The sequence below is a fragment of the Leptopilina heterotoma genome, unplaced genomic scaffold (genome assembly GCF_015476425.1).
Source record: "Leptopilina heterotoma isolate Lh14 unplaced genomic scaffold, ASM1547642v1 Lhet_177, whole genome shotgun sequence".
NCBI classification, from domain to species: domain Eukaryota; kingdom Metazoa; phylum Arthropoda; class Insecta; order Hymenoptera; family Figitidae; genus Leptopilina; species Leptopilina heterotoma.
This window is the reverse complement of record NW_025110893.1, coordinates 1,927,741-1,946,834: the sequence shown is the minus strand read 5'-3', so window position 1 is coordinate 1,946,834 and position 19,094 is coordinate 1,927,741. Positions and strand designations below refer to the sequence as shown.

Sequence of the window (19,094 nt, the reverse complement as noted above, 5' to 3'; positions counted from 1 at the left end):
TGATTTAGTCATGGGTTTATTTAATTATAGTTGATTGAATACGAATCAGTATATAATATTAAATATATATTCAGCTTCTGGTTTTATTATCTCCTTTATCATTTCTAATTTATACTGTCTGTACGAATTGTTGGAATTATTCAAAAAATGATTGAAAGGTAGTTGGAGAGATATTTTAATGAGGCTAAATTGTAGTGTTGGAAGGTAAAAATTCATGTCAGGGACAGTTTCTTGATATGTTTTTCAATTTTTTTTTTTATTTCGCCAAAGATTGAAATATGGTATGAAATTCTTAATGAATGTTGAGGATCGTAATAAAGTGCGCTCTGGCGAAGGAGTGTATAAGACACCGTTACAAATAAACCCGCACCCATGCAATACAAATGGCAAATTGTTCAGGTTTTCGCTGCAGTTAAAAGTTTTTTTCTATCTCTCTCTCTCTTTTATTCAAGGTTGTAGTAAATATTATAAAGACACACCTTTTTTCACAGCTTCCTCCCTTGGTGCTGCGATTACAATGCCAATTTGTGGATATCTCATTGCATCCCTGGGCTGGCAATCTGTTTTCTATGTTACTGGAGGAATTGGATTTGTCTGGAGTCTCACGTGGTTTTTCCTTGTTTTCGACTCGCCGGCACAGCATCCGAGAATTTCGGACAGTGAGAGACGATTCATTGAGGAAGCTATTGGAAATACCTCGAATAAAAAGGTTAAGTTTCCTTTTTTCTAAATTTATTTTTATTTAGGTTATTCGATTTGAAAAATTCTTTTTTTGTTCCCCATATTGGATCCGCCATTTTGGATTTTTAAAAACTGACCTTAAATTTGAATTCAGCGACCCAAGAAACCTCTGAGTTACTATTTTCAAGCGAATTCAGTCGATTTTTAATTTTCATGTCCGCCATATTGAATCGGACATTTTGAATTTTTTAAAAATAATCACAGATTCATATTCAGTCAGAACTCGAACTAGGTCCGTAAAGCCCGTAAAAGTCCGCAAATTTGCTTCAAATCCGTAAAAGTCCGTTTTTTTATTCAAAAAAGATCTGCAAAGTCCGTAATTTGATTGAGAAAAGACGAAAAGTTCGTAAATTGTACAATATAATTTGGAGAATTTTAAAGAAAATACAAATGATTGCAGAAATTCAATTAATTTCAAAAGCAATAAAATTCATCGCAGAAATTCAATTGTGTTCAAAAATTTTTTTAAATTCTTGACAAAATTTCAATTATCTTTAAAAATAATTAAATTATTCTTCTCCGAAATTTAATTATTTTCAAACATTTTAATAAAATTCTTGTCAAAATTCAATTATTTTAAAAAAATTCTCCTCAATTCAATGATTTTTAATATTTATACTATTTTAAAAAAAATTTCCAAAAGAATTCAATTATTTAAAAAAAAAATTAGTAAAATACTATTCAAACCTTTAATTATTTTTATAAAATAATAAAAATTTCACAGGAATTCAATTATTTTCAGAAGTAATAAAATACTTCCCAGAAATTCAATTATGTTCAAAAATTTTATAAAAATTCTTGTCAAAATTTCAATTATCTTTAGAAATAATTAAATTCTTCTCCAAAATTCAATTATTCACAAAAATTTTAATAAAATTTTTGTCAAAATTTTAATTATTTTCAAAAATCTTTCCTCAATTCAATGATTTTTAATATCGATACTATTTTAATAAAATTTTCCAAAAGAATTCAATTATTTAAAAAAAAAATTAGTAAAATTCTACGCAAACCTTTAATTATTTCTATAAAATAATAAAAATTTTACAAGGAATTCAATTATTTTCATAAATAATAACATTTTTTAAGGAATTCAATTATTTTCAAAAGTAATAAAATGCTTCCCAGAAATTCAATTATTTTCAAAAATTTTTTTAAATTCTCGTCAAAATTTCAATTATTTTTTAAAATAATTAAATTCTTCTCCGAAATTCAATTATTTACAAAAATTTTAATAAAATTCTTAGCAAAATTTCAATTATTTTCAAAATTTTTTCTCAATTCAATGATTTTTAATATCTATACTATTTTAATACATTTTTCCAAAAGAATTCAATTAGGATTAAAAAAAAAAAAATTAATAAAATTCTACGCAAACCTTTAATTATTTTCATAAAATAATAAAAATTTCACAGGAATTTAATTATTTACAAATTTTTTATAAATTTCTTCGCAATTATTCAATTATTTTTCATAAATAATAAAATTTTTACAAAAATTCAATTATTTTAATAAATAATAAAATTCTCTATAGGAATTCAATTATTTTTAATACAATTTTATTATAATTCGTCAAAAGAATTTAATTATTTAAAAATTTATTGATACAATTCTTTATGAGAATTCAATTCTAAGAAACATTTAATTATTCAATAGACTATTTATTTTTGTATTTAAAATTGAGAATTTTCTAATAAAAATTGATTTAAAAATGGATTTTAATTAAAATGTTAGATTATAATTGAATATTAAAAGCATTGGAGCGTGAATTTTTAGTAATAATTGAATTTTTAAAAGATTTTAAATTAAAATTTAAAAAAAATTTTAATTTTCATATTTTTAACTAACAATTCTGTGGAATTAATTTTTTTTTGAGAAAGTTCAGTCGTTTTTTAATTTTCATGACCGCCATATTATATCCGCCATTTTGAATTTTCGAAAACTGACCACAAATTTATATTCAGTGATCTTAAAAACCCTGTAATATAACGAGTTTAAAGGAAATTTAGTAAAAAGAAAAATGCGTGACTAAAAAGGGTTAAGACTATAAAAAAATATAAAATTCGCTAAAAGTTGAAATAAATAAATTTTTCTTTTAAACAAATTTTTTAAAAAATTCTTAGAAACGATTCAATTGTTTTTAAAAATGTTTCTCAATTCAATTATTTTCAAAATCTACTATTCAAATAAATTTTTTCCTTGAATTCGAATTCATTAAATGTAGAATTTTAATAAAAATTTTCGCGGGAATTCAAATTTTTCAATGTAATTTTAATAAAATTCTATATAAGAAATACATAAAAATCATACAAAAAAAATTCTTCTCCGAAATTCAATTATTTTCAAATAGTTTAATAAAATTCATGTCAAAATTTTAATTATTTTTAAAAATTATTTCTCAATTCAATGATTTTCAATATATTTATTATTTTAATAATGTTTTTTGTTTAAAAATTCAATTTAAAAAAATTTTTAATGTTAAATTCTCTGCAAACGTTTAAATATTTTCATAAATAAATAAAAATTTCACAGTAATTCAATTATTTACAATTTTTTAAAAAAAATTCTTCGTAATAATTCAATTATTTTCATAAATAATAAAATTTTTTACAGTGATTCAATTATTTTCGTAAATAATAAAATACTTTAGATAAATTCAATTATTTAAAAGAATTTTTATAACTTTAAATGAAATTTTAATAAAATTTTAATTAAATTCGTAGAAAATAATTTGTATGAATTCAATTACTTATTCTCATAAATAAAAAGTTCTTCTTCAAAATTCAATTATTTTCAAAAAGTTTAATAAAATTCTTGTAAAAATTTCAATTAGTTTCAAAAATTATTTCTCAATTCAATGATTTTCAATAAAATTTTCCAAAAGGATTTATTTAAAAAAAATTTTTAATGTTAAATTTTCAGCAAACATTTAAATATTTTCGTCGCAGAATTTCAATTACTTTTTATACAATTTTAATCGAATTCCTCGAAAAATCTAATTATTCTTAGTTCTTACAAATTTTATTAAAATTCGTCGAAAAAATTCAATTATTAAAAAATTCGTTGATAAAATTCTTTAATGAGAATAATCGAAATTTCGTAAAATTAAATTGTAAACAATGAATTTGAAAATTCTCAAAAAGAACTTTTTCAAAAATTATTAAAAATAATTGATTTAAGGAAGAATTGTAGTTAAAAATTGTGGAAAATAATAATTGAATTGAAATGATGAAAATAATTTTGAAGAAGTTACAGTAACAATATTTTTATAAAATTGTAATAAATTATTGAATTTTAAAAGGTTTTAATTTGAAATTTTGTAAAAATCTTAATTCCTGGGGACAAATAATAATAAGTAAATGTTTATTTGAACTGCTGACAGTTGAAATTTAAAATTATAATTTTTGACTGCCATCAATTGAAATTATAAATATTACAGTTTCTGACTACCGTCAGTTGAAGTTAAAAACTTAAAAGTATTAATTTCTGACTACCAGTAGTTAAAAGTAAAAATGTCAGTTACTAACTACCGTCAGTTGAAATTAAATATATTAGTTGCTAACTACCGACAATTGGAATTAAAAATATTTAAAAAAAAAATTAAAAATTGAAAAAAAAAAATTTTTTTAAATTAAAATTTATTTATTACTACCGTCAATTGAAATTACAAAAATCAGTCACAAACTACCGTCAGTTAAAAAAATCCCTAATTAACTAAATAAATAAAGATTCTCGTAAAGCCCCAATAAAATCATCACACTAATAATAAAAAAAATTCAAAGAAATCTCGCTGCCTTGATGAAATTGATTGTTTCCTCAATCTGAGAAATTTTTTTCATTTAAAATAAAAAAAAACGATTAATTTTTATTTGACAGCATCATGCAGTGCCATGGAAAGCAATTGTAACATCAGCTCCAGTCTGGGCAATTGTTATTACTCACGCCTGTAGTGTCTTTGGTTATTTCACAGTTGTAAACCAATTACCGACCTACATGAAGAATATTTTACATTTCAACATTAAAGAGGTACTATAATTCTCAAGAATACTACATCTCTTTACTTCGAAGTCGTAATTTTCATACAACCATACTCGCAAGCATTTATTTATTTTCATTTTTTTTTCCTCCTCATTTTTCTTTTTTATAATATACTTCGCAGAATCATGATTTAAAAATAAAAATTGTTTTTCAAGTGAAACGTATAATTTTTAATAATGTTTAATTATTATTTTCTTTTTTTTTTAATGGTTAGTATTAAATTTTCGTTACATATGAAACATAAAAGTTGTTTTTATGTTAATTATACTTTTTTTTAATTTAATGCTGCACATGTAACTTGTTTTGTATTTTTTATTTATTTATTTTTTGTATTAGAGATAGAAATTAGTAATTTATTCAAAAAGAAATAAATAGAAAATTTAAAGTTAACTAAACTAAGCGAAAATTAAATAAACTAATCTAAAACTAAATTAAACAAAACTAAACGAAATTAAATTAAACAAAGCTAAACCAAATTAAAATAAACTATATGTAAATTAAATTATTTTCATTAGTGAAATAAAAGAAAAAAAATTAGTAAAATTTTACTATTTGTTAGTAAAATTCTACTAGATCAGATTTTAATCTTAATTTTAGTTTAATCTTAAACGAAATTAAATAAAAATAAAGTAAATAGAATGAAACTGAACTAAATTAAAATAAATGAAATAGAAATAAATTTTCTTAAACTAAATGAATGTTAACAACAATAAATTAACAATATAAGTGAAATTTATAGTTTATAATGATTTTCTATTTTCTACAGAACGGACTCCTTTCCTCATTGCCATATTTGGGAAAATATCTGTTCGCTCTGGCGATGTCAACACTTGCCGACTATTTGCGACAAACTAATAGATACTCAGTGACTTTTATCCGAAAGGCCTTCACAACTTTTGGTGAGTTTTACTCATTTTCAAAAAATATGTTCTTGAAAATTTTATAAAAAGAGCTTTTTTGGAGAAATCGGACAGTTCATAAATTAATAATTAATAAAATTAATAAATAATTAATAAAATTAATAAATTATTTAATAAATAATAAATAATTTCCTATTTGATCTAATTTTTCTTCAGTATATTTCTCATTAGGCAAAATAACTATTTGACCTAATTTTTATTTAGCAGAATTTTCATTGAACAAAATATTTAAACTATTTTTAATTTATAAATTCTATTTGACCTAAACTTTACTCGGCGGAATTCTTAATTGAAAGAATAACTAATTGACATAAATTTTATTAAGCTGAATTCTCATTTGTTTATTTAATCTAATTTTCATTTAGCAAAATTCTCATTTTACTGAATTTCAGTGTATTTTAATTTTTGAATTTTTTAATTAGTTTAATTTTTATAAAACCGAATTATAATTTTACCAGGCCTCGGATCGACCATAAGACACAAAAAAAGTCGCTTTAGTCGATTAAAAGTACAAAAAAAGTCGAAAAAGTCGTTTATTTAATTCAGTGTTGCAACAAAAATTTTATCTTGTAACTGTAATTATTGTACATGTTTTTTTTAAAGTTAATAATATTTTTAAAAAATTATAATAAAGAAACTCTTAAAATTATTCTTTTAAAAATATTTAGAAATAATTTTTTAAAGATAATCGTCTTTCAATTATTACCATTAAAAAATTTCCAAACAATTGAATTTTGGTAAAATCTTTTAAAAATAATTGAAATTTGATAAAATCTTTTTAAAACAATTGAATTTTGGTAAAATCGTTTAAAAGTAAATAAATAATTGAAATTTGACAAAATCTTTTAAAAATAATTGAAATTTGTCAAAATCATTTAAAAATACTTAAAATTTGATAAAATCTTTTTAAAACAATTGAATTTTGGTAAAATCGTTTAAAAATAAATAAATAATTGAAATTTGGCAAAATCTTTTAAAAATAATTGAAATTTGGCAAAATCATTTAAAAATACTTAAAATTTGATAAAATCTTTTTAAAACAATTGAATTTTGGTAAAATCGTTTAAAAATAAATAAATAATTGAAATTTGGCAAAATCTTTTAAAAATACTTAAAATTTGATAAAATATTTTTAAAACAATTGAATTTTGGTAAAATCGTTTAAAAATAAATAAATAATTGAAATTTGGCAAAATCTTTTAAAAATACTTAAAATTTGATAAAATCTTTTTAAAACAATTGAATTTTGGTAAAATCATTTAAAAATAAATAAATAATTGAAATTTGGCAAAATCTTTTAAAAATAATTGAAATTTGATAAAATATTTTTAAAACAATTGAATTTTGGTAGAATCGTTTAAAAATAATTGAAACTTTACAAAATCTTTTTAAAACAATTGAATTTTGGTAAAATTGTTTAAAAATAATTGAAATTTTACAAAATCTTTTAGAAATAATTGAATTTTTGAAAAATATAAAATAAATAATCAAATTTTTGAAGAATTTTAATGATACAAATATAAATTATTTTTCCGAAATTTTAATAAGAATCGAAAGAAGTAAATTTTTTTAAAAATTTATTTTACTTTGTTCGAAGATAAGTAAATCTTAAAAAAATTATGCTAAAAAAATTTTAAGAATTAGTTTTTTAAAAATATTCTAATGTAATTTTTCGAAAATAATTGAATTTCTTAAAAGAATTTTTGTATAATTTAAAAAAAAACTAAGTTATTTTCTGAAGACTTTTAATTTAAAATTTTCTCACAATTATTGTTTTCTCCAAAATGTTAAAAATAATTCTGAAAAATTTTAATGTTTGTATTATTTTTTGTACTAGTCTTTGAATTTGCGGAATTATATTTTTGAAAATATTGAAAATAATTGAAATTTAAAAATCCATAATAAAAAAAATTCTAGAAATTACTTTTTAAAAAAAAAAATTTCATATTATTTTTTAGAACCTAGTTTTTATTAATTTTCATATTAATAAATTTAAACTTGAAAACTTTTCATTAAATTTGATTGAGAATTCAATTTTATTTTCACAAAATTTGCAATTAAATTTCTTCAAAAGTTGATTTTCAAAAATTTTAATATTAATACTTGAAAAAAATCAATTATTTTCAATTATAAATTTTACTAAATTTAAATTATTCCAAATCTTTTTAATTGTACATTACAAAAATTTAATTAGAAAAATTTAAGAGAAGTTCCATTTGACCTAAATTTTAATTTAGTAGAATTCCCCTTTTACTGAATTTCTAACTGATTAAAAAAATTATAAATTAAATATTTATTTCCAAAAACATTTTTTTATTATAGATTGCAAATTGATTAATAAAAAATGTAAAAAATAGAAAAATGTAGAGTTGGACTATAATTTTCATTTGACTATCTCTCTTATCCTTTTTTCAAATATATTATTAGAATTTAAGAATATATTAAAATACATTATTATTTTAAGAATACATTAAAAAGTATTATTATATAGTAAGAATATTTTTGAATCTATTATTTCTATTAAATTTATTATTTTTTTTTTTTAATTTTATTGCTATTTATTTATTTTGTAAAAAATAAAAATAGCTAAGAAGTTTAAAATTCATGTATAGTTCTAAAATATTTGATTTTCTGTCATTAAAAAAAAAGAAGTTTTCGAGATTAATAACAATTGTGTAAAGCATTTTAATAACATTTAGTCAACAACTTTGATCAAATTTAAACCAAGGAAAGAGAGGCGTCGTCCTTAATTGGCCAGACATCTGAACTGCTTTTTGCTTATTAAACGCGCTTTTACTGGACGCTCTATTTTCAATATAAAATTCTATTTAATATCTTTTTCACTTCTTAATTTTTTTGATTTCTTCCTTTTTTGTCTTTTTTCTTTTTTAATTGTTTAATTAATCTCTTTATTTTCTTTTATTTCATTTTTAATTTTTTTCCCTTCATTTTAATTTTTTTCATTTTCTTTAAATTCTCGGCATAAAGACAACTTTTATTTGAACCAAATAAAGTTTTTTTGAACCAAATAAAATTTATTTGAACCAAATTTATTTGAACCAAGTTTACTTGAACCAATTTTATTTGTACCAAATAAAGTTTTTTTGAACCAAATAAAGATTTAAATTCATTTGAATCAAATAAAATTTCATTGAAAAAAGTTCACTTGAACCAAATAAAGTTTTTCTTTGAACCAAATGAAATTTATTTCAACCAAATAAAGATTTAAATTTATTTGAACCAAATAAAATTTATTTGAACCAAGTTTACTTGAGCCAATTTTATTTCAACTAAATAAAGTCTTTTTGAACCAAATAAAGATTTAAATTTATTTGAACCAAATAAAATTTCATTGAAAAAAGTTCACTTGAACCAAATAAAGTTTTTTTTTAACCGAATGAAATTTATTTCAACCAAATAAAAATTTTAATTTATTTGAACCAAATCATAATTTCTTTGAACAAAGTTTACTTGAACCAAATAAAATTTATTTGAACCAAGTTTATTTGAACCAAATAAAATTTCATTGAACGAAGTTGACTTGAACTAAATAAAATTTATTTGAACCAAATGAAATTTATTTCAACCAAATAAATTTTTTTTTGAACCAAATGAAATTTATTTCAACCAAATAAAGATTTAAATTTATTTGAACTAAATAAAATTTCTTTGAACAAAGTTTACTTGAACCAAATAAAATTTATTTGAAACAAGTTTACTTGAACCAATTTTATTTGAACCAATTAAAGTTTTTTTGAACTAAATGAAATTTATTTGAACCAAATAAAATTTCATTGAAGAAAGTTCACTTGAACCAAATAAAATTTCATTGAACAAAGTTCACTTGAACCAAATAAAATTTCATTGAACCAAATAAAGTTTTTTTGAACCAAATGAAATTTATTTCAATCAAATAAAGTTCATTTGAACCGAATAAAGTTTCTTTGAACCAAATAAACATTATTTGAACCAAATAAAGTTCATTTAAACGAAATAAAATTTATTTGAACCAATAAAAAGTCTAGTTGGCTCTAAAATAAATCTTTTTTTTGGGCGTGCAATTTAAATGGAATAAAATTAAAAATAAAAATATTAAATCCAATAAAAACTCCGATTTCTCCAATTTAATTCTCAATAATTGAAAAATTATCATTGAAAAAAAATAATTTCCTTACAATAATAATTTTTGTTTTCCTTTCTCCCCCATAAAGCTGTAATGAGTCCAGGACTTTTGATGATACTACAAGCAAATTTGGGAAATGATCGAGCGACATCAGTGACTATTTTCACATTGGCCTTGACACTAAATGGAGCGGTAACTGCCGGATATCTTGGTAATGGTCTCGATATTGCTCCAAATTTTTCCGGCACAATATTTGGCATTGCAAATACTTTAAGTTCATTGGGCGGATTCCTGAGTACATATATGGTGGGAATTATAACAAATGAAAAATCCAGTACATTTTCTCAGTGGCGAATTATTTTCTATATTCTCTCAGCGACTTATATTATCGGTGCAATTGCATTTGCAATATTTGGCACTGGGAATTTACAAAAATGGAATAGTCCCGAGGACGAGGAAATTGATAAGAAAAAAGCAAAATTAGAAAATGAAAATGATAATGAGGAGTCAGTGCCACTCAAGAATCAAAATTCCGTGTCATAGTTGATTTTTCTATTTTAGAATTTTTGATTACTTTGAAAAAAAGGAATTTTAATTTTTTGAAAATATTTCATTTGCTTTTAAATATTTAATTTTTTAATTTTTAAACTTTTTAAATATTTTTTTTTTTATTTAAAAAAAATTAGAAAATTAAATATTTAAATTTGAAAATTTTTTCTAAAAATTTGAAAAAGAAGAAATTTTTGGAAAAAAAACGAACACTTGGTTTGGTGAATTAATATAAAAAACGACTAATAATTGACGCTCCGATTTTCAAGCGAGAGAGAAAGAGTATAGAAAAGTGTTCGGTTTTTCGTCAATAAATTAAAATACGACTCGAAATGGTGATAATTTATTGCCATAGTATTTGACAGTAGACGCAATGCGCATAAATCATGACCATCATAATTTTTTTTTTCTTAATCAATTTTTTTTAAAGAGAAAATTTTAAAAGCGAACTTTGTACGTAAAAATAATTTTTTTTAAAAAACTTTTTCGAAAATTTTTTACTGAGTATAAAGAAAACAATTTTTTAACTTAATAATTGTAAATAGGAAAAATAATGAAATGTGTACGAATAGTACCTAATTAAATTTAAATAGAAATTTTAAGAATCAAAAATAAATTAAATATGAATGAAAAATAATTAATTTAATTTAATTAATAATTAACAATTCATTTCAAACATATTTGAAAAATAAATAAATTAAAATAAATTAATTAACTAAAAATAAATTAAATACGAATCAAAAATAATTGAATAAAAAAGAAGAATAATAAAAATTAATAAATTAATTGAGGAATAATCAAAAGTATCAAAAGTTGATAGATCCATGTATTTTTTTTTATTTCGAGAATTTGAGGAAAGAAAAATTGTAGCAAATTATTTATAAAAAACTTTTTTAAATTAAAGGCGTTTTACTTTTAATTAAAAAATTATTATAATTAGGGAATTTAAATGATTTGGAAATTTTTTCCCAGTAAAGAAGAAAATTAAAAATGACCTTTTTTGGGTCCAAATTTTTATAAACTAAAAAATTATTGTTAATTTAATTTTTTAATTAAATTCAACAGTGACAGATTAATATTCTGAAGTTCACATTCTATTAATATTTAAAAATAATAATACTAAATAAAAATAATAATATTAAAATAAATAATAATAATAAAAATAATAATAATAATAATATTAATATCAACAATTATAATTATAACAAAAAATAACAACAACACCAACAATAGTTATAATAATAAAAATAATAATAATAAACATAATAGTAAAAATAATACTAAGCATAATAATAATAATAATAATAACAATAAAAATAACAATAATAGATAAAAAATTGTTGAAATTATCGATGATTGAAATTGAAGTGATGATAATAATAAATTCGCAATAACAATAATAAATAAATAAATAAATAAATAAATAAATAAATAAATAAATAACAATAAAAAACTAATTTTAAATTTAAAATTAATGTGCTAAACTTCACGTTTTTTGAAAATGGATTTATTAACTTTTGAAAATTGACACAACAATTAATTATTTTAATTAATTAAAAATAAATTAGCCTCGTGAAAATATTTTGAAAAATATTGTAGAATAACTTTCGAGAAATTTTACAAAATTTACTAAAACAAGACCTCATTTTTTATGAGATTGCAAAAATTTTTACCCAAGTTAATTAATTGAAGGAATAACTGAATAATTAATTTATGAAGTATAGCAAAATAAAATTTTTTTTCTATCCTTATTAATAAAATCAGATGTCTGTCTGTACATTGCTTAAAACTTCAAAATGTTAACATGATTAGTTATTATGGACATCAGAGATTCCAAAAATGTTCTTAAAAAATTTAATGTATGTATGTATGTATGTATGTATGTATGTATGTATGTATGTATGTATGTATGTATGTATGTATGTATGTTTGTCTGTCACAAAAACTTTGTACCCCAATCACACAAAAACATGTGAATCGATTTAAGTCCAACTTGGTAGGTTATTAGGTATTGACCCAAGGAAGGTTTATAAATTTACAGATTAAAAAAATATTAATTAGAACGGGAGATATTCAATTTTTTCAAAAAATTCAAAAAATCGAAAATTTCAAAATTTTTTATTTTTCATGGATTGCTTTTGAAGTTTATACACTTGAGTATTATATGTTATTTAGTCATATTATAGCATAACTTTGCAAAAAATAAAGTCCTATAACTAATATGTAAGTATAAAAATGTTTTCAAAAAATCGAAAATTTCAAAATTTTACATTTTTTTATGGATTGCTTTTAAACTTTCTATATTTGAGTATTACATGTTATTTGGTCACATTTTAGCATAATTTTTCAAAAAATACTATTCTACAACTAAGATGTAAATATAAAAATATTTTCAAAAACTTGAAAAATGGAAAATTTCCAAATTTCATAATTTTTAATGGATAGCTTTTAAACTTTCTAAAAATGAATATTATATGTTATTTAGTCAGATTTTATCATAATTTTGCAAAAAATACTATCCTACAAGAAATATAAAAAAATTTTCAATATATCAAAAAATCGATACTAATTACTATATGAAGTATAATTCAGTAGTATTTTTGGAGTCTCTGATTAATATTTTGATGTCAAAATAGTGCAATTCAAAATTATTTATCAAATCAATCTAATATTTTCAAGAAGTTCAGAAATATTGAAAATGGAAATTTTTTATGATTAAAATGATTTCGCAGGATGTCAAGAATTGTAAGTCACCTGTGATACAATACAAGCATATTATGCCACTAGGCAAAAACTTACATGTTAAAACGTTTTTTCATTTTAACTCTAGATTTAACTTTAAGAGATGTTTTGAGCAATGTAAAGACAAAAGTTAACACGGTGTCTATTTTTGTTTAACAAAATTCCCTGCTTTGTCCAAACTTTTCACGGTTTATCTCTTTTTTGTCAAATTTAAATTTACTTGATTTTATCCATAAATAAATCTACAAATGGCTATAAAAATTTACTTATTTTATGAAAATACTGTTTCTTAAGTTCATATAAATATAGATTGTATTACTTGCTGTCGTACAGTTTTCTGTTTATACTAATACATTTAACTGGGTATCTACCAAACGGGAAAAACTGTAAAAAGCTGGGAATATGCCGAACCGGGAATTTTCCTATCAAATTAAGAAAAAGTTTCATTATATTAATTCGCTTTTAAAAAATTGCTTTTTACTTCAATTTTTATTGATGTATAATATTTATGAAAACAGACCCGAGTCAAAATTTAAGCCCTACTTTCAGCCTAAAATTTAGGTCTTATGTTAGGTTTTAGCAGTCGTAACGTAGGGTCTACTTGCGATACAATAAGTTCCAATTAGACTCTACTATAACTCCAAAAACTGTATGGAAAATTTAATTTTTTTAATACATTAATTAAAGTACTACAAATTGATAAATATTGTTCTCTGCATTTGAATTGGTTAAAATAACTAATTTGATAACAAAAAGTCAATCACTGATTCAAATAGTAATATTTTCCTACTAAAATAGCTATAATGGTAACTAATTATTATTTTTTTCCGGTCAAATTAAATTCCCTAGCTATTTCCTGATTTTCCAGATTGGTAGAAACTTAAATGTATTGGTAGAAACTAAAACCCGTCGAAGACGGGTACGACAGCTAGTTCAGAATAAATTGAAATTTTATCCACAATTTGGTTTAAAAATACAAGCAGAAAAAAGGTATATTTGACTCAGAGCCTACTAAACTATTTATTTGTTCCAAATAAATTATATTTGATTTGAATAAATTTTCTTTTTTCTAATGAATTTTTTTTTCATAAAGTTTCTGAATAAAGTTCATTTAAAAAAATAAAATTTTACGTAATCAAATATAATTTATTTGTTTATTTTCCAAATAAATTATATTTTGTTCCAATAAATTTTCTTTTATTTTTTCTAAATGAATTTTATTAAGAAACTTTATTATAAAATTCACTAGAAAAAAAGAAAATTTACTGGAACCAAATATAATTTATTTGGAGCAAATAAATTATGTTTGCTTCCAATAAATTTTATTTTTCTCAAATGAATTTTATTAAGAAACTTTATTATAAAATTCACTAGAAAAAAAGAAAATTTATTAAAACCAAGTAAGTATCTATAATTTATTTGAAAAAAATAAATTGTAGAAAAAAAATGTATTGAAACCAAATATAATTTTTTTTAACAAATAAATTATATTTGTTTTCAGTAAACTTTCTTAACTCTAATGAATTTTATTGAGGCCTCATTTTATTTGGTCCAAATAAATTTGAATTGTTTTAAATTAATTTTATTTGCAGTTCAAATAAAAATCTTACTTGCGTTAAATAAAATTTTTATTTAAAACAAATAAATAATTTAGTATAGACTCTGTAAATAAATAAACTTTTATTTGACGCAAATAAATTTATTTTAGAAAAATTTTAATTTTATTTCATTCGTTTTATCAAAATTATTATTTTTACGAGAAATTTCGCTTCGTCTTGAATCGTATACTCATTTTCATAAAAAATTTTATTCATCAATTTTCTAATAGTCTATAAGTGAATTCTGTACAAAAAAAAAACAGTGAATTATTATAATTCACTGTAGGGTAAGAATTCCTGAAGTGGGCAACGGATTTTCCAAGGTTTGCAATTTCTATAATAAACTTTATAAAAATAAAGTACTAATAGAGGGACAAACAGTCACCAAGTTTTATTTGAAAATATTCATTTGTTTATTTTTTATAAACAATTTAATTTTAATGTAACATTTTTTTTAAACATTTATATCTCAGAACTGGATTATCGGATTTTGATGAAAATTTTTGGACACAATTAATGAAGATTTCAGCTTTTTAAGAAAAATTATTTCAATGTTGAAAAAAATTATTTATTGTAAAAAATAATTGTTAATAATAAACAAATGAATAATTAATTGTGTTCTGGACCTTTTTCCTAAAATTTTTTTTCAGAACCTTAAACTATATAAATCAAGGATTATATAACTGAAAGAAAAAGTTGGTAGATCGAAATAGTTTATTAACTGTGGATTTTTTTGTGAGCGCGGTCGCATTGTCCGTGCGACGCGGCTTGATGTGGAGCTCCATAAGTTCATTGCACACTCACCACGAACACAGAGTATTCTTAAAAACTGAAATACAGAATAATTATCTAAAATTTAAGATTATTAGTAGAATTATTTTACCACATTATTGTTTATACTAGTGACAATAATATGTAAAAATAATTATTTTATTAAGGTATTTTTAAGAAATGTAATTTATTTTCAATTAAATAAATTTCACTTTGTTGGTGTTTAACTAGTCTTTTTGTTTCAATTTTCGACTAAATTTGTAAGTAAATAAAAAATGTTTTTGTTAAATAAGTAAAAAGTTCACAGTAAAAAAATTTTCTTTAGATTAAAATTTTTGTTATGGATTTTTATTGAAACTGGTAAAATTTCGTCTAAAGCAGAGAATTCAAATTTCCTTGTGTTAGATTAATAAAACAAATTATACAATGTTTCTCGAACAAAAAATTAAAATTGAAAACATTCCAAGTGTAAAATATTGTCTTCTGAGTAATAAACAGTTTTTTTTCTTCAAATTATCGTTGATGATATTAAAAAAATAAATCCAACATAAGCAAATTTAAAATCTTTACTTTAGACGAAATTTTACCAGTTTCGATAAAATTCCATAACAGAAATTTAAATTTTTACTTTTAACTAAAACATTTTTTATTTATTTACAAATTTAGTAGAAAATTAAAACAAAAATACTAGTTAAACACCAACAAAGTGAAATTTATTTAATTAAAAGTAAATTACATTTCTTAAACATACCTGAATGAAAAAATTATTTTGGCATATTATTGTCACTAGTATAAACAATAATGTGGTAAAACAATTCTACTAATAATCTTAAATTTTAGATACTTATTCTGTATTTCAGTTTTTAAGAATACTTGGTGTTCGTGGTGAGTGTGAAATGAACTTATGGAGCTCCACGTCAAGCCGCGACGCACGGAACAACGCGACCGCGCTCACAAAAAAATTCACAGTTAATAAACTATTTCGATCTACCAACTTTTTCTTTCAGTTATTTAATCCTTGATTTATATAGTTTAAGTTTCTGAAAAAAAATTTTACGAAAAAGGTCCAGAACACAATTAATTATTCATTTGTTTATTATTAACAATTATTTTTTACAATAAATAATTTTTTTCAACATTGAAATAATTTTCCTTAAAAAGCTGAAATCTTCATTAATTGTGTCCAAAAATTTTCATCAAAATCCGATAATCCAGTTCTGAGATATAAATGTTTTAAAAAAATGTTACATTAAAATTAAATTGTTTATAAAAAATAAACAAATAAATATTTTCAAATAAAACTTGGTGACTGTTTGTCCCTCTATTCGTACTTTATTTTTATAAAGTTTATTATAGAAATTGCAAACCTTGGAAAATCCGTTGCCCACTTCAGGAATTCTTACCCTGTAACAACATTCATATATAAAAATATTATATAAATACACGAATATATAAATAAAGAAAAATTAAAATTAGAAAACTTGAAGAAAATTAAAATTCATAACCTAATAAACGTTAAAACAAAATTATTGACTTTAACCAAACAAAATATTATTGTTTGTCATGAAAATTGGATTTTGTTTGTTTTTCTTCAAGAGTTCTAAATTAAGTATATATTATGTAAAATTAGTGCTGCATCAGCACTTAAAGTAAATATTTTATTTTAGCCGCACAAATTATGCATTATAGAAAGTTCAAAGTACACTTTTTGAATTTTCTTCCTGCTGTTAAATTTTTTTTCTATTTTATTTTATTTTTTTTATTTTATTTTTTTTTATTTTATTATTTTTTTTTTTGTTGAAATAATTCAATACAGAAAAAGTGATAGTATTATTAGCAAAACTATTCAATGTATAGTTCGTCTGAAAATACTTATTTGTGACTTTTATGCGAGAATTGAAACACACTCGTTAAATGTCGTGTAATAATGTCGTAAATTATTAAATAATTAGAACATTAATTTACAAAATTAATTTAAAGTAAATTTACAGATAGTTAAAAGTTTACTGTCCATTCAAACTGAATTTATTGCTAATCAAAAGTAAATTTACAGTTAATTAAATTCATTATTGAATTTTCCATTAATTTATTTATATTATTATAATATAATAATATATGTAATATTAATTATAATTATATGTATAAAAAATATATAATTATAAATAATAATGGTAAAAATAATAGTAATTATTATTATGTTAATAATAAAAAAAATATAACAAAATAATAATAATTATTATTATTTTTATTTTTACTATTTTTATTATTATAATTATAATAAATAAAAGAATAGTTTGAACAAAATAATTATAATAATTGCCATAATAATTAGGAAACATAATTGTTATAATTATATTATTATTATTATTATTATTATTATTATTATTATTATTATTATTATTATTATTATTATTATTATTATTATTATTATTTTTATTATTATAATTTTGATAATATGATAATTGTAACAATAATTGAGGCATAATAGTTATTATAATATTACAATAATTTTTTTTTTGGTTATTATATTATAATGTTAATAAATAAATTAATTAAATTAATCAAAATTAAATGAGATTAATTAAAAGTAAATTTACAATTAACAAACCAAGTAAAATTAACAGTAAACCAATTGAATGTAAATTAATTATAAAAAAATATTTTTTTGGTAGTTTTACACCAAAAAAAAACCCTTCGAATTTTAATTATTTCTGCAAAAAAGTTGCAAAGGAAAATAAATATTTCGGCAATTTCAAATAAATTAACGCAATTATTGAAGTATGTAATGTAAATTTTAACTAATCTAGATAGTAAATAGTAATTTAAATACCTGTAATACGTTAAGCTTGCACGTTATATAGTAACATCGTGAAAACTGAAACAAACCAAAGTTGTGATATGTTTACAATTAGTATGAGCCATGATAATTAGCTAATTTACTGTATAAGACATTTTTTTTTTGTATAAAACATTATGAACGAATATTCAAATTTTTTCATGTCTTCCCGTGAAAAATGTACATGTAATAAAAAAAATAAAGAGATTTTAATTTCAAAAATTATACTATTATTAATTTTATATACCCAAATTGTTGGGTTGTTTTATAATTATAAGCAATAATTATTAATTTTCCATACAATATTTTTCAATTTTTATATTTAATGGCAAATATTTATTAAATTATTGTTAACGAATTTTTTAATTTATTTATTTTAATTAACAAATTAATTAATTTATTATTTTTTTTATTAGATATTAATTAACAAATTAATTAATTATTTTTCTTATTGATATTAATTAATTATTAATAATTTGTAAATGAATAATTATTAACATTAATATACTATTAATTAAATTTTTCCTTTTTTGAATTTCCCGCCAATACAGTTCTTTAAATTGTCGCCTAGAGGGCATGAAAATTCTCTCACAAACGAAATGAAGCAAATAGGATTTCTTAACGAATTATAGTAAATAATAGGTAAAAATTTTTTTTAAAGATATAAACATATTTAAAATACATTAAAAATATTAATTTTTAATTGATAATTAATAATAAATTAGGTAATACTTAATTATAATTTAAGTAATAATAAATAAATTACTAATTACATTTAA

The 19,094-nt window shown here is 20.4% G+C and overlaps 2 protein-coding genes across 5 annotated transcripts in view; one reads left to right on the top strand and one right to left on the bottom strand.

The window, feature by feature from the left end:
- Positions 1-10,486, top strand: part of LOC122499858 (sialin) — a 55,903-nt gene extending 45,417 nt beyond the window's left edge. The window contains exons 5-8 of the mRNA XM_043608393.1: positions 492-709; positions 4,615-4,764; positions 5,543-5,675; positions 9,908-10,486. Of these exons, the coding sequence (XP_043464328.1) occupies positions 492-709; positions 4,615-4,764; positions 5,543-5,675; positions 9,908-10,362 (956 nt within the window). The 3' untranslated portion in view covers positions 10,363-10,486. The remainder of the gene's footprint in view (positions 1-491; positions 710-4,614; positions 4,765-5,542; positions 5,676-9,907) is intronic.
- The window catches only part of LOC122499860, a 256,174-nt gene that overhangs the window by 36,795 nt on the left and 200,285 nt on the right, over positions 1-19,094 (bottom strand). For 2 of the 4 annotated variants that reach the window (XR_006301388.1, XR_006301387.1), the window contains exon 4: positions 18,310-18,354. The exons of 1 other annotated variant lie outside the window; for it this stretch is intronic. The gene's annotated coding sequence lies outside the window, so the exon portion shown is untranslated. Of the gene's footprint in view, positions 1-17,969; positions 18,355-19,094 lie in introns of those variants that run through there. One more of the 4 variants, XM_043608396.1, reaches the window with a different exon arrangement.